Raw genomic sequence first — 16,739 nt, 5'->3', positions numbered from 1 at the left:
GTAGCCGATTGCCTTATTGTGTTATTTTTATACCAATCGGCTTATTTAGTTAGATCGGCAGTTATTTATGTTGCATCGGCTTGTGAGAATTATACGCAAATTGGGTTTGGCCGATCGTAACATATGATTCATTGTTTATTCCAAGTAATTCGTTGGTTTATTTATTAGCCTTATCGATCTTTATGTTTCCTATAATCATATCGCGCCCGACTGCATACTGTCTTGGTTAACTCCAATCTATGTACATCTAGTTCGATCTGGTTATAGCGGCTCGTCCGATCGGCTGAGATTAATAAGTAACTTGGTAGATTACGTTGGTCTAATATTTAATTTAATCCTATTTCTATCGAGTTTCTAGCCGATCCAAGCTTTTTACAGCCGATCGTTTATTCTATCGGCTAACTGTTGCGGTATCAACATCTGATTGGCTGGATATTTATTCACCTATCGGCTCGATAGCCGATCGACTTGCTTCACTGTTTATCTTGTCAGTTGCAGGATTAAACTGAGTGGCACGCCCGCGCATTCTAAAAAATTAGGCCCTACACTAGAGCTGTCTAAGATTGACCCTCAGGCCTTCGTGTGTGACACGTCAGATCATATTTTTTTACATCAACACATTTTTGGCATGCCTAGTGGGACAACGTGCTAATTTTACTCACAAGCGATCGTCTGAGCAGAAGTCAAAGATGTCTTCCAAACAAGTCAATGCCAACCACTCAGTCACAATGGAAGATTTGATGGGAGAACAAAAACAACTGGTGGAGCAATCTGTGGCAGATTTTCAACGGTGTTGTCTTCGATCTTTCGTCATGACACCAGAGGGGCCAGTTCAGAAGATTCAACTCCCCAAGCCGATGGTCAAGGTACTTCAAGATCCAGTTTATGAATCGGTTTGTCGTGCCTTGTTTGATCAGTCTGGAGTTTTGATGAACACATTGCAAGACTTGATCAAGATGAACACATTGCAAGACTTGATCAAGATGAACACATTGCAAAACTTGATCAAGACAACACTTAATAAATACACCGCTCAAGGAATTCGACTCGGGGGCAGTATCGGTCAGAGGAATCTCATCGGTATTGACACGGTGAAAACAATGCAAGGGAAGATGAGTTGGCCTATAAAGTTGTTGAGGTAATGAGGGAACAATTTGGAATCAGGCCAAAGAAGCAAATAGGTTTTTATCAGCGTCCATATCCTAAGTGGTTTGATAGAGTTCCATTGCCACGCCGATATCGGATCCTAGAATTCTCCTTATTTTGAGGGCAAGAAGAGACTTTAGTCACTTTGGTGGCTCATTGATGGGACTCTCCATTGTGACTTTGTCTAGGACACCGTAGATTGAGACAATAGTGATAAATTTTGTACGTATCTCCAACGCGTTGTGCACCCCTTAGAGCTATAAAAAGAGGGGCAAGCTATGGAAGGAATGAAAAAATTTTCAAAGTAATACATAAATAACACACAACAGTAGTAGTACTACAGTAGTACAGTATTCCGTTTCGTATGACTTGAACCTATATAAATACTTGTCTCACTTTATCATCGAGAGGATCTTCAGATTTTTTTTTTCTCTTGTCCCCTGGCCGAATAAAAAAGAGGAACCTAACAGACACCCGCTAGAGGAGCAAGCTCTCCGACCCTTTCCTAAGAAGATCTTAACTCGGAGCAGAGACAAACATACGTACACTACATTTTTCGTCTCCCAGCAAAATATATCCATAATCGAATTTCAAATATATTTTTTCCACATGATTTCCAGGAATATAGGACCTGTTTAGCTTTTATTTTAAAAAACATTACATCATATCTTTGGACACGTAGACGAAGTATTAAACATAGAAAAAACTAATTGCACAGTTAGGGAGGAAATTGGTAGATGGATTTTTGAGCCTAATTAGTTCATGATTAGCCACAAGTGCTATAGTAACCCACACGTGCTAATGACGAATTAATTAGGCTTAAAAGATTTATCTTGCAGTTTTCGGTTGATGTATGAAATTCGTTTTTTTTTCCATTCGTGTCCGAAAACCCCTTTCGACATCCGATCATACGTCTGACGTGACATCCAAAAATTTTATTTTCACAAACTAAACAGGTCCCAACTTGTATTTTAGAAAATAAACGTGTATTTCTCAAAAAGATGAAAAACACTATATTCATTTTACTTTTTCAAAAATTGCATATCCATTGGCAGCAACCGATGACGACATGCTTTGGCCAGCAAGCCACAGCCATTGACTACTGGCCGATGTGACCGGAGCCGAATTTCGCCTGTGCATGTCGCCCGTCTTTTCCATGGATTATTTTTAACCATAGGATCGGTGGACTAATAGGCCAGGTTTACCTACTCAAGCCGTCCAATTAATTTCACCACCTTTTGTTTTGTCAAAAAGGAGTACTCCTGTACGTACAAGACGAGATGTAGAAATGTATTGTTGAACCATCTCTCGAGTCGCCGTGGTCGTAGCTATGTGTACACTAGGCACAATTCGTTGATTTTTCTTTCAGGATATATACCTCGAAAAGTTAATTTTATGTTACACAGTGTTTAACTAAGTAACACGCTGTATAATTACACACGATCTGAAGTTGTACCGGTGAAATTTCTTGCGTGTTGATTTACGTGGATATGTTTGTGCCACTATATAAACTTGAATCTACTTATAAAGATGGGATGATAAACTGCTATATAATCGCTTGCAAAATGCACTAATTCATGAAAAAAAGCCAAGAAATAATTTAGAAATAATACGTACAAACGAATGCAGTCGTAGTACAAGTAAAACCTTGCGGCCAGGCTTGCAGGGGAAAAAATCGTTTTGCTTCGGAAAAAACCTGCTTCTTCCATGGAAATTGTGATGCATGGTAGGTGACAGACAAGTACAGACCATCAATAATGCTAAATTTCTAAGACCCTATTTAGTTCCAAAAACTTTTTCCAAAACATCGTATCGAATCTTTGGATTATAAAGAAAAAATTTAATTACAAATAAATATTAAAACTAACAACACAGTTTTGGAGAAAATCATGAGATAAATCTTTTAAGTCTAATTAGTACATGATTAGCCTTAAGTGGTACAATAACCAACATATGCTAATAATAGATTAATTTTCTTCAACTAAACGCTGCCTAAGCTTCATCCCTGAAATTAATCAGAACGAGTACGACGACCTTCTAGCTAGTCCACTTTTAAACGAGAAGCAGCAGCGTCAAGCAGCGACAGCCGACAGATGATCATAAAACTAATAAGAAAATTAATCAGCGTGATCGTTTAGTTTCGCCACATCATGGAGATCGATCGATATCATATCGTTGACGCAGCAACGGTAGCGATTTAAAAGGAGAGGAAAATGGATCGAACTTAACTTTGGCCATGGGAAATTAATTAATTAGTGGTTGCTTGTTTAATTAATTAAATCCCGGAACCAATTAATAACCCAAACCGGCCACGCGTTTCGTGTAGCTTGGATTGATTTTATATATTTTTTGGTTTAATTAATTAATTAGGCCATGAACTGGATGCGAATTCATTGAATTGAGAAACAGCAGACACACTCTACCTAATACCTAACAAACTGACCGATCAATATTGATCCACTAATTAATCCACCATGTAGACGCTTATGCAACGACTCCACTGGATGCTAGCGATTGGATGATCCTCATGATGCAGGCAGCTGCTAGCCAGTCATGTATCGTTCTCATCAATTAATTAACGCGTGTATGATCCAAGCATTTCTTCAATTCTCCGGCACTTTGATTTGCCGATCGATTCTGTGGCTTTGATTTGTTTGGTTGATCTCCTGGTTGATTAGTCCAATTTCTTTTATTTTACGTCGTTGACTTTTAAATCTATATTTGATCATTTGTCATATTCTAAAAATTATATACATTTGTTAATTATTTTGTTATGATTTAATTTATTAATAAACTAAAGAATTTCCAGCACGGTTTGTAGTTTCATATATTTACGCAAAAAGATTTGAGTAAAGCAAATGAATAATATAGATTAAAAATCAATGATGTCAAATAGTTAAAAAAACACGTATCTTTTGGTACATTTTGTGAAGATGTGGTCTCCCACAAGGCCCACACACGCACCATGCGTCCATGCATGCTCACACGTCGTCGTCTGTTCTTAATTACTCTTACCAATTCAAGCTTCAGGCGTACTATTCAAGCAAGCCATAGATGAGAGGTTCTGCAAGCTTTTCAACAGTTTTGGCATGTTTCTTGCTTGGTCTATATACTTTTCTAGTTAACCTTTACTTGTAAAGTTAATTCTTCATTTATACCTTTAAATAAATATGGTAACAAATAACATAATAAATTTTAGCTATCTCAAAAGGGCCTGAGAGTGCGTGAGTTTGAATTACTATGCCTTAATTTATTAATTCAATTTGAGCTTTTAGGTGAAATAAATAGTGTATCCAACTTAAACTTTTAGGAAAATGTTAAGTCAAGTTTAGACGGAGACATTTTATGTTGTGGTTAGACTTGTCAATTGTTGTTAGAAAAATTACAAATGAAATCTTTGGCTCATTTCCTCTTTGACTTTGGTGAGGAACAACGTGGAGGGTGAGGTGCTATATATGTGTAAACTACCAAGAACTTGCACATTGACGACCTACTGTTATTAAGTGAACCATATAATTTATTTTCCAGATGCTTCTCTTTTGCTCTTTGGCTATGCGGTTACCAAAAATCTGGCAATGCATTTTAATATCGCATTACGTCAAACCATTAGAACTTTGAACATATGTATTATTTATGTTTTTTTAACATGAGATTGCTATGTTTCAAGTGACTGAGATTTTTCCAAATCTTAATCACCCTGCTCCCTAGGCAGCAACCGAACACTTATCTTTAACCTCTAGCCGAGAAGGGAGGTTTATGAACAGAAGACTTATTAATGACAATTGTAGCAGTAGCGACTTCTTGACAACGGTGGTCGGGTCTAAATTCCAAAGAGGACCTATGGATTAGCATGTTAATGGTTGGGCGATGGTGGAGGGGACAGGAACAATAAGGACAAGTTTAGAGGGTTGGCTAGAGGTGGTGGAAGACCAATGGTGGTTGGGGAGACAGTTGGACAGCAAGACGCCAGAGCCGTGGGGATGGATGACGTCGATGGTGGCTTGGATTGTGCAGAAAATGTGAGATTTTGAGTTGTTAGGAGGCCATGTGAGTGGTGGTGTTTTCAATGGAGAGAGAGCCATCATAGATGGGGAAGAAGGTAGAGCCAAGACACCTCAACACTACTCAGTAAAGGAGGAGCGTTTAGGGGAATGGGAGCAGAGGAACCAAGGAGAAATGGGCGGAGGATGGTTGTGTGGGCTCACATGGGGGTAGAAAGGAGTAGGGGCGAATAGTTCGATCTAGGTTAGTGACCCGAGGCTTAGGGCAGAGAAAGAGAGTAGGAAGGGGACAAGAACAAGTTGTTTGCTTAAATCTTGGTGCGGTCTAGGGCATTGAAAAGTGACAAATTTTATGGTATTTCTAGGTGACTAAAGAATATTCATCCCTTTAAATATTTAGTGATCTAGTAATATTTAATATACAAATCTGGTTCTTTTAGAGAAATGATAGGCATATTCTTCATGCAAAGGGTGTGATGGCATGGTGCCACCATGTGTATAGGAGATGATGCCTCCATACCATCTCGATGAAGCAGAGCCTCATTTACCTTGTGTTAACCCACAACTCTCGTTAGTCCTCAAAGCATGAAGTAGACACTCCCATCTCATGATGGCAGCTAGTTTGTTTTAGTGGGATGTTGGTTCCTCTTATCGCAAGTGTGACATAGGGAGAAGGAGACTATGGCAATGGTGAAAGACTTAAGATAGAGATGGTAGAGATGAAATAGAAGTATGAGATCATATAGTATGATCTCGTTTCTGACACCCTCTGCATACTCGCTGGTGGCCCCAAGATCTACAACACCAATGTCGTTAAGTAAGAGACTTCCATGTGGTTCAACCTCAAAGCATATATAGAAGAGTGCGCAACGATGGTGAACCTTGGATGTGACCATCCTTACTAACAAGACCAACGCACTGTACCTAGCGACCTACGCTATTGGTGGTGGGAAAGAGGAGTGGGTGACATCATTTGTGACGGTTGAGATGGTGCACATCAAGTTACTCATCTACGACAAACTCCACTATTTTTTTATTATTTGGTTCCATATGTGTGCATGTATTAGGTTTGTTACCATCTTACCGATTTATATCAATAGTTACAGATGGTGTATCAGATCTAATACCTATAAACATACTATCTTACTTTTACTTCGTCTGTTTCGTATTAGGATATTTTATAGTCTTATCTGAATTTTCTATTGATTATATAATTTATAAATATGTTTACATATAAATATAGACAATGGTATAAATTCATACCCAAACCCAGCGATGAAGGTTGTATTAGCACACCGCACCCGTTCTTGGATGAAGGCTTAGCAGACATCAGCAATGCAGCAACGATGACTCCTACCAAGAAAACGTCAATTTCCTTTTGAAGAATCAGGTCCATGTTCCGACGAGCAAAAGGCAGAAAAACAAAAGTAGCCGCCGCAGCAAAATGTGAGGGAAATGGGCTGGAGAAACGCGACCAATCTTTTTGGTGGTGATAGATAGCCACAGCCAGTGATCATCCCACCCACAGCAGCAAACCCCTGTATTAAAATGAGCACTCACCTATCAACTTGCCCCTGATACGGTTATACGACACCTCAATCTTTGCCAGATCATCTGCTCCCTCTGCTGCTATAAGTAGCAGGAGAAAGTCTCACTCTTGTAAAAAAACAAAAAAAGATTGCCACTAGAGAGGAAGAGTAGAGTTTTGGAAGCCACAATCCTGTGATTGATTTGTGATAGATTGGAGCAAAAGAGAATTCTTGTTTGTTTCTTGCTGATCTGTGCTTCTCTGATCTGGATTTCTTAATTATAGTTATATAAGTACAGAGTTGACAAAGATTTCAAGCAACCAAGGACCAAGAGGATTAGTAGCAGCAGTGTAGAACAGTTCTTGCAGCCAGGAAGCTATTAGAAGTGAGCGTGGCTAATCTTGCTTCTGCCGCTTGTCCTCCTAACCGAAGCAGCGAAAGGAGAGAGATTTTGCCAAAAACAAGTATAAAATCGTGGTAGTTGCCCAGCAAAAGCCAATCTTTTCTTCTCTGTGCTCTCGATTTGACACCGGCGGTGCGAGTCGCCGGTGATGGGAGAGCCAAAAAAGGTGGCAACTTGAGCGAGTTTGGCGGGGGAATGGATGAGGAGAGTGGCCGCGGCGCGGCGAGGGCGGCGCGGAGTAGGGTGAGTTCGGGAGGAGCGGCTCGTTGTTGGGTTCGTCTCGGGAAGATTGGATCTTTGATGTGGTTTTGTTGGTTTGATTTGGTTGCAGTCGTGGCGGGAGGAGACGGTGCTCGCGTACCAGAGCCTCGGGGTGGTGTACGGCGAGTTGGCGGCGGCGCCGCTGTACGTGTACCGGAGCGCCTTCGCCGGCGGCGACATCCAGCACTCGGCGGGGAACGAGGAGATCTACGGCGTGCTCTCCCTCGTGTTCTGGACGCTGACCCTGGTCCCGCTCGCCAAGTACGTGCTCGTCGTGCTCCGCGCCGACGACGACGGCGAGGGCGGCACCTTCGCGCTCTACTCGTTCATATGCCGCCGTGTCCGCGCAGGCCTCCTCCTCCCCGGCGGCGGCGGCGATGAGCTCGCGGGGCAGTGCAACGGCGGCGCGGTCGCGCCCGTGTCGGCCGTGCGCGCTGCGCTGGAGAGGCACCGGGTCCTGCAGAGGCTGCTGCTGCTGCTCGCTCTGCTTGGGACGTGCATGGTCATCGGCGACGGTGTGCTCACCCCTGCTGTCTCCGGTGAGCCCTCTCCCCTTCTAGTCCGGGCTTTAGTTCTGGATTTTAATTTAATTTTCATGAATCTTGGCTATGCAATTTACATTGATTGGTATAATCTGATTGTCATATTGCTCTCTTTTTTTCAGTGTTCTCTGCAGTTTCCGGGCTGGAGTTGTCGATGGCCAAGAACCAACACCAATGTAGGTCAATAGCTTCTTCACGTTTAATTCAATATAGCTTCTATGGCAATGTGTATTTGTTCCTATTGTTGGGTCTAATACTCTGATTGAATTGAATCTAGTTACCGTAAGATCTGTTGTTTTGCACCGTGGTGTTTCTGAATTCCAGTTGATGGTTAGTGTTTCTGTTGTCACATACTCTCCTATGGTGATTTGCAGATATATTACTTCCTATAACATGCGTGATACTGGTGTGCTTATTCGCCTTGCAACACTACGGCACACACAGGGTTGGATTTCTTTTCGCGCCTATTGTTTGCTTGTGGCTTCTCTGCATCAGCATCATAGGGGTGTACAACATCATCCATTGGAACCCCCATGTGTATCAAGCCCTTTCACCATATTACATGTACAAATTTCTCCAAAAGACTCAAACAGGAGGCTGGATGTCACTGGGTGGAATCCTTTTGTGCGTAACCGGTAAGGAAACAAACTGGGAAAGTTTTACTTCATTCAATCCCTCCATTGTGAATAAATGACGATGATAAATAAGTTGGCTCTTATGAAAATTTTTGTATTCTTAGGCTCTGAAGCTATGTATGCGGACCTTGGACATTTCACACAGTATTCAATAAAGGTATGAGTATGACATGATCATTTTATACATTGACCAGACCATAACATGACCATATTACATATTTTTTTGACACTTGCCTGTCATCACTTTTCGTTTTGTTAAGTTATCTGTAAGGCTGTATCTAAGAGCGGAAAGCTGCATTTACAGTTCTAATTAACTTAAGAAAAATGTATTGGTTTCATGTTTAACAAGAGTATTTCCTTACGAATTGCATCAAAGGTAATGTATGGAGTAGTTAAAAAAAGCTTTGGAGTCTATATGTAAATTAGAGATAATACAAGGAAAACAAAAAATATTTGATTATTTTGACTTGAGATAGTAAGAGCAGATGAATTTAAAGGGAGAAAATTAATTAGAATATTGAAACATATATTAGGAAATGGTGAAGTTTTATTTGATGAAGATAAATGAAAATGTTTAAAAAGTGTTGAGTTTGTGTCCACTATAAAATATAAATTACTCATATGTTCCATTTCATATGGACTTGAGCAAAGAGTGCCATCTTTCGTTTAAAAGAATTGCAAACAACATATATATTTCTATATGTATGAATTCACAGAAGATCCTCTGGAGTGGAGGGTGTGGTGTAGAACACACACCGTCACCATCAACTAGTCCTTTATAAGAAGTAAAGAAAATTCCTGACCAGCCCTTTATTTTGTGCTACTTCCAACAGATGGCTTTCACACTATTGGTTTACCCAGCTCTCGTGCTGGCCTATATGGGTCAAGCTGCTTATATTTCACGCCATCACAATTTCGAGGAAGGCAGTCATATTGGATTCTACGTATCAGTACCAGGTACTTCTTCTATTTTGCCTGTTTATCCTCATGGACTAAGGCCCTGTTATTCGCGAAAAAAAAAATTAGGTATCACGTTAGACGTTTGACCGGATGACGGAAGATGTTTTCGGACACGAATGAAAAAACAAATTTCATAGCTTGTCTGGAACCGCGAGACAATCTTTTGAGCATAATTAATCCGTCATTTGCACATGCGAGTTACTGTAGCACTTATGGCTAATCATGGATTAATTAGGCTTAAAAAATTTGTCTCACGATTTTCCCTCTAATTGTGCAATTAGTTTTTTTCATCTATATTTAATACTCGATTCGATGTGATGTTTTTAGAAAAAAAAATTGGGAAACTAAACGGGCCATAAAGTTTAGTTGGCACAACCAAAATTTCCTTTGGTATTTACTTATGCAATAATCTCTTTCTAGAAAAAATCAGATGGCCTGTTCTGGGGATTGCAATACTCGCAGCTGTAGTTGGGAGCCAAGCAATCATTACTGCGACATTCTCAATTATCAAGCAGTGTTCTTCCTTAAACTGCTTTCCTAGGGTGAAGATTGTGCATACATCCTCCACAGTGCATGGCCAGATATACATACCAGAGATCAATTGGATGTTGATGATACTATGCCTTGCTGTAACCATAGGGTTCAGAGATACAAAGCACTTGATGAATGCTCAAGGTAAAAAAAGAGGCGCAGTTCTATAAGCATGTAGATAAAATAGGGATACTTTGTTTTTACCATGATATGGTTTTCCTGCATGTTCACATGTAATTTGACATATTTAACCGTTTTCTTCTTGGTTCAGGGCTTGCAGTTATAACTGTTATGCTCGTCACAACATGCTTGATGTCACTGGTTATTCTTCTTTGCTGGAACAAGAGCATTGTCTATGCTCTCAGCTTCCTTCTTTTCTTTGGTGCAATCGAAGTGCTCTACTTCTCAGCTTCACTCGTGAAGTTTCATGAAGGGGCTTGGGTACCTATCACTCTGTCCTTCATTTTCATGGTGGTGATGTGTGTGTGGCACTACGGCACCATAAAGAAGTACGAGTTTGATGTGCAAAATAAGGTCTCTATAAGTTGGTTGTTGAATATTGGCCCTTCCTTGGGAATTGTTCGTGTCCGAGGCATTGGTCTGATACACACAGAACTTATGTCTGGGATACCGGCCATTTTCTCCCACTTTGTGACCAACCTGCCTGCATTTCATCAGGTATCTTATTGCGGTTCTCTTCTTGTTCTAATGTCCAAGCTATATTATTTTTATTAACACCAGACAAACCTTGCTTTTTTCTGCCAAAGAATAACATATCTGCTGAATAATCTTAGTGGACCAGTACATGCATATACCTGAATTAATATTTCCTAAAATAATCAAACACATTTTTCTTCAGGTGCTGGTCTTTCTATGCATAAAATCAGTATCAGCACCACATGTTCGGCCTGAGGAACGATTTTTGGTCGGTCGCATTGGCCCCAAAAAGTATAGGCTATACAGAGTGGTCATCCGGTATGGATATCGTGATGTACAGAAGGATGACATGGAGTTTGAGAAGGAATTAGTCGGCAGTATCGCAGAGTTCATCCGCTGTGCACACTCTAATCAAAATGGCTTTCCAGATGGCACAAGCCATTCACATGAGGGGCTATCTTCCATAAGTAAAGGCCTTCCACTTCAGGAGGATGGTGAGTTTGATAGGTCAGATTCATCAGGATCATCTGCTCATAAGGAGGTCAACCCAAATGCGACAGCGCCAAAGCCCAAACGGGTGAGGTTTGCACTCCCGAAGGACGCAAAGATAGACCGCGAGGTGCGCGATGAACTGCGAGAGCTGATGGAGGCAAGAGAGGCTGGCATGTCCTTCATAATGGGTCGCTCCCATATGAAGGCGAAGAGCGGGTCTGGCCTGGTCAAGCAGCTCGTGATAAACTTCGGCTACGAGTTCTTGAGAAGGAACAGCCGAGGCCCTGCGTTCACAGCAAACTTGCCTCATGTTTCAACCGTGGAGGTAGGAATGATCTGCCTAGTATGATACGGATCATCATAAATTCATCATGTTTTTGCTGTAGAAATGTAGAAATAGCCCATGTCCATATATCTCTATGTATATATATATCCTGACGAAAAATGGTAGATGATTGATGAATCAGGATAACATTGCCAAGAAGTGCAGAACACTGAACACTGCACAATAGATTGAAGTGTGCATAGGTTTCTCAGCAGTCTTGCGTTGAGCTGATCTTTGAATGTATCGGCCTGTTGATCTGTTGCTACCGCAGTTGCTGTATATAGATCGGTGACAGAGCTGCAGGAGGGACAGGCAATGCAACAATTTTGTGCATGAGTTGGGTGTTTAGTGAGACTCTAGTCCATTGTGTTCATCACACTGTATCAGAATCTAAATAAGTTATATGCCGAAATTGTTTGCTGAGGATTCTGGGAAGATGCTGAAAATCATTGCTTGCCGCCATGAGAAAGATTTACCCAGCTGAAAAGAGTGCATGATAAAGTTCGAGAACATATACGCTGGAACTAACCTATCTTTCAATGGATGATGTGGAGGTAATTTTATGTCTCAGCGGTGTTAAAGAGGGGAGGAAAAGGAAATCATTTGTTTGTACCAAACATTCTATTGTTGCTTCTAAAGTTTTTGTATGGTTTTTTAAGACGACGACTAGTGCCTAACAAATTTACTTGATAAAATTGATCTCTCCTACTTCTCTCCAACCTTATGCCATAAAGCCTGTGGTAGAGCATATCCAAAATTGCTGTTTTTTTAAAAGGAAACTTGCACACCATCCGATTAAAAAATCTATACCATTAGACTTTTTACGGCCTTCAAGATATAACTTTGTCCACAATTTTTATCAGAATATATTTATGATTTATGAAAATACTTCTATGTACAAACCTACACAGAATTTTTTCAGTTTCCAAAAAATGAGTGGTAGCAAAAGTTTCTTGCCATTGTACATTTGTACCCTCTGTAAATATTTTGACTTATGGCTCTGTATTTGACAATTCGTCTTATTTATAAAAAATTACATAATTATTAATTTGTTATGATTTGATTTATTACCAAAGAGACTTTAAGCATGAATATAATTTTGTATGTTTGCATTAAATAGTATGAACAATTAACCATAGATTTAAAAGTCAACAACATCAATTAAAAAAACTGAACGGAGCAGAAGATATGGCACACTCTGTATGTATGTGTCTACAATGACCAGAAATATCACCTATCACAGGGGTCAGGATTGTTTGCAGTACTGCATGTGCAGTATGCAGTACTACAGGCTGACATGTGGGACCCACAGCCATAGGGTCCACATGTCAACCTGCAGGACTACACGTGCAGTACTGCAGAGGATCCCATTCCTTATCGAAGACCTTACGGAAGAAGATGGCTAGATATGAATAGGGACACATACATGGATATAAACCCAATCTAGTTAAGGAATGACTTTGAAGCAAAGTTTAGTTCGATTATACCATAATTGGTGAGTTTGAGACTTATTTGAAGAATACACTTATGGTATAAAATGCAAGGCCCCATAAGAGGGGAGGGTCATACAAGCCGGCACCAGAGAAAGGCATAAGGATAGTCGTCGACTACCGCCGTCGATTATAGCTTTGATCTATTTCACGTGATTAGCTTGGTTGGCTAGATTATAGACACTTTTCTTCATATTGTACCCGGTGAGTTATACTCCTGATCAATATTTATAAAGTGGACAATTACCGATGCTGGAGGTTCAAACCAGTATAAATTCTTGTGCCTTTGACTTTCTTCTACGGTCTTACAAACACCTTAGTATTAGACAACCTCTACATCCTCAAATAACATAGTCAAGATCTTACCCATCGATATTTGTATAGTTTGAACACTACTTCCTTAGTCTACAGTTGATCAACATACAATGTATGGGCTCTAAGACCAAGGAGGAAGAAAATCATCTCCTGCTCCATTTAGTCCTTGATCAGTTTTACCAATGGTGTATGTAGGGGTGGTTCCAGTGGGCCCTCTACCACCTAAAAAATACTAATCTAAGGTACATATGTGTCTAAAAAAATAAAAATAACTCCTATGTGAAGAGAAAATCCATTAATAATATGTGATGCTAACTTTTTATCAATTTTATACTTGTATCCAATATACGGAGTATATGGTACAGTATATTTATGGTATTCAAAAAATTATATAACTTGGACCATCCAAACTTATAGCATTTCCAAGAATGCTAATACTTTACTCCCAAAACTGAATAACTTGTATTGGTAATGCATATGTCTACCTCAAATTGAAAATAGACTCATGAACCTGTTGAAAATATGCTTTTTAACCTGTTTCCCAAAATTAAGTTTTAGTGATCAATTTAAAGGTATCGTTCGGAGATACTACGCCATTGGGGTTTTGTCCTACTGTTGCATTATGTGCTGCATGCTTGATGGGTGGAGAGGATAGGATTTAACTGATGGGGAAGAGGTCCACACATTAAACCAATGCAATCATGCATAAAAAAAATAAGCCACGTGAGTGTCTCGCCCAAGATTTCCACCATCTCCCAACTTATACGGCGTTAAAATATAGATTTTTTTCACTTTTTGATAATACGTTTGGATCAATTGTGAATGGAGGGAGTATTTCTTTTTTATTATTGGGAGCTAGCATTATCTTCCTTTGTGGGAGAAATCTCCAATACACACACTAGGATTACTCATGGGATTATTATACACTTATAATAACCTATTACTAGTAATTTCTGCTACCTTACCTTCGTCCCTTTGACGCCGTTGACTTTTTTATACACGTTTGACCATTCGTCTTATTCAATTTTTTAAAAATATTTAAAGTTATATATATGTATAAAAGTATACTTAACAATAAATAAAATGGTATAAAAATAATTAGTAATTATGTAAAATTTTTTGAATAAGACGAATGGTCAAATGTGTATTAAAAAATCAGCGGCGTTAAATATTTAGGGAAGGAGTATTAGCAACCAGTCTCATGCTTTTGCATCTAAACATTTCCAATTTATACTTTCCCCGACTTTTTTCCCCTTTTATTACCTTTGATGGGCCTGATCATTGCAAGTCCAAGAGGGTCAAGTTCACTTGTTTATTCTACCCTTAATGAAATTGGATGGTCGCCCTTTCGACCTTCCCGGCAAAAAAAAAGGTCAAGTTCAGGAACTTGAGGGGTTGTTTAGATGGGGCTAAACTTTTTAGCCCCATGTCACATCGGATATTTAGACACTAATTTAAAGTATTAAACACAGACTAGTAAAAAACTAATTTCATAAATGAGAGCTAATCCGCGAGACAAATTTTTAAGCCTAATTAATCCATAATTAGCAAATGTTTACGGTAGCATCACATATGCTAATCATGGATTAATTAGGCTCAGTAGATTCGTCTCGGGAATTAGCCCAAGATTATGGATGAGTTTTATTAATAGTCTACGTTTACTATTTATAATACATATCCAAACATCCGATGGGACAAGGGGCTAAAGTTTAGCCCCTTGTCCCAAACACCACCTGCTGGGCCCAAAGAAAAAAAAAAGCAAAAACCCAGAGACGGCGTTTCGTTTAATCATGTCCCGGCCCGGCCGGGGGCCCATCCATCAGACTGAACGACTGCACGCTCACCGGCGAGGAGTCATAGGCCAATCGCCTCTCCACAGGTTGCGTCGCGACGCCGCCTTGTGATTTGTGAATTGGCTCCAGCTCCAGGTCGAGCTCGATGCGATGCTTTGCTTGCCGCCTTTTTCCGGGCATTTTGGTCCGTAGGCTGTAGCTATGTATCTCTGTCATAAATATAAATATTTTTTATAGATTAAGGTTAAGAAGAAGATATTATGGGATGATTGTTTTCACAAATTTAAAAATAAAAAAATTACAATTAAATTTTTAATATACTTGTTCTTGACGGTTTAAAAGCTAATGCTAAAAAATAAACTACGTTAAAAAATCTCAAATTAACTTAAAAACTAAATGTTTAAAATTTAAATTTTATCTTATAAACATAAACATAAACGAAAAGACGATAGTCTATAATATCTCTCAATAAATGGTCATAAATTGGGTGTCGTGTAGGTGTGGATAAATAAAAAATAAATAAAAAGTGATTCATAAAGCATGCTATGTTCTATAAATACTTATATTTTGATATAAGATTAAAATCATATGGTTGATTATATTTTGGAACAGAGGAATCGGCTGATAGTGTTTGTGATGCTGTGATCTGATCTGATCCGATCCTTCTGAGCCGTGCTCCTATCATTGCATCACCGTGGTCGTCAAAAGGGAAAAAAAATAAATGGGAATCTGATGAGAAATATATATCTAGTAGATTCTCACTTGAGTATTTTGTTAGCGAGCGTGGATGGAGCCCCCTCTCTGTCGACTTGACTACTGGAGTGGTTATCTGCTGTTCGATCGACTGTCTATTACAGGTGCTGCCCCATGGCAAGCATGCAGTGGCTAAGCTGAAACTAGCTGGGTGCCTGTACCAGGTAGGTGAGCTCTCCCGGATCATGCTAATTGTGATCATAATCAGCTGGGCTAGCTTGTTGGAACACGAGAATTCCACAGAAAAAAAAGGCAAAAAATAATATTCTCTCGATTTCATGTTATAAGACTTTCTAAACTTATCTAAATTTATATATGGAAAAAATCATTCACCCCCTGAATTATCATGTTGGTCTACTTAACCCACTAATGTATGAAACTTGATATTTCACCCTCTGAAGTATAAAAACTAGATCAAATGATCTCCTGGAGCAGTTTTATAGGTGGTTTTGTCACGTAGATCCTGACATGGTAGCATTATTGCTTGTATAGCACAAAGATTGATCCATTAAACCAAGTTGAAAAAAAATCTTCTTTTCACTCATTTATCAATAATCCTAAAAATTACATATTATCGCTAATGTTTATCATTCTCAAGCATGTTCACTTATGAAAAAATACTAAACAGACTACCACCATATCACTTCCTCTCCACACTCCATATGGCCAAAACCACCACCATGTCGTCATGTACTCAGTAAAATCACCTATAAAACCACTCTATGGTAATATTTGAACTGGTTTTGTATTTGAGGGGTGAAATATCCAGTTTCATGCATTAGGGGATTAAGTAGACTAACCCTGATAGTTCAGAGGGTGAAGTAAACTTTTTCCTTTATATATATACTAATGAATTAGACACGTATACAAAACATATACATTGAAAGATGAATATATACAAACTCG

General features: G+C 39.4%; 1 protein-coding gene across 1 annotated transcript; it reads left to right on the top strand.

Moving 5' to 3' along the window:
• Positions 1–6,639: 6,639 nt before the first annotated feature.
• Positions 6,640–11,815, top strand: LOC102703877 (potassium transporter 24). Its single transcript, XM_015838877.2, has 9 exons — positions 6,640–7,322; positions 7,411–7,879; positions 8,005–8,058; positions 8,257–8,517; positions 8,622–8,674; positions 9,351–9,474; positions 9,898–10,152; positions 10,280–10,686; positions 10,868–11,815. Exons 1-9 carry the CDS (start codon positions 7,275–7,277, stop codon positions 11,504–11,506), a joined length of 2,310 nt encoding a protein of 769 aa, XP_015694363.2. The 5' UTR covers positions 6,640–7,274; the 3' UTR covers positions 11,507–11,815.
• The last annotated feature ends 4,924 nt before the right edge of the window (positions 11,816–16,739 follow it).

Source organism: Oryza brachyantha, chromosome 6, assembly GCF_000231095.2.
Source record: "Oryza brachyantha chromosome 6, ObraRS2, whole genome shotgun sequence".
Classification (NCBI taxonomy): Eukaryota; Viridiplantae; Streptophyta; class Magnoliopsida; order Poales; family Poaceae; genus Oryza; species Oryza brachyantha.
The sequence above is the reverse complement of the archived record's forward strand: the minus strand, read 5'-3'. Positions and strand labels throughout refer to the sequence as shown.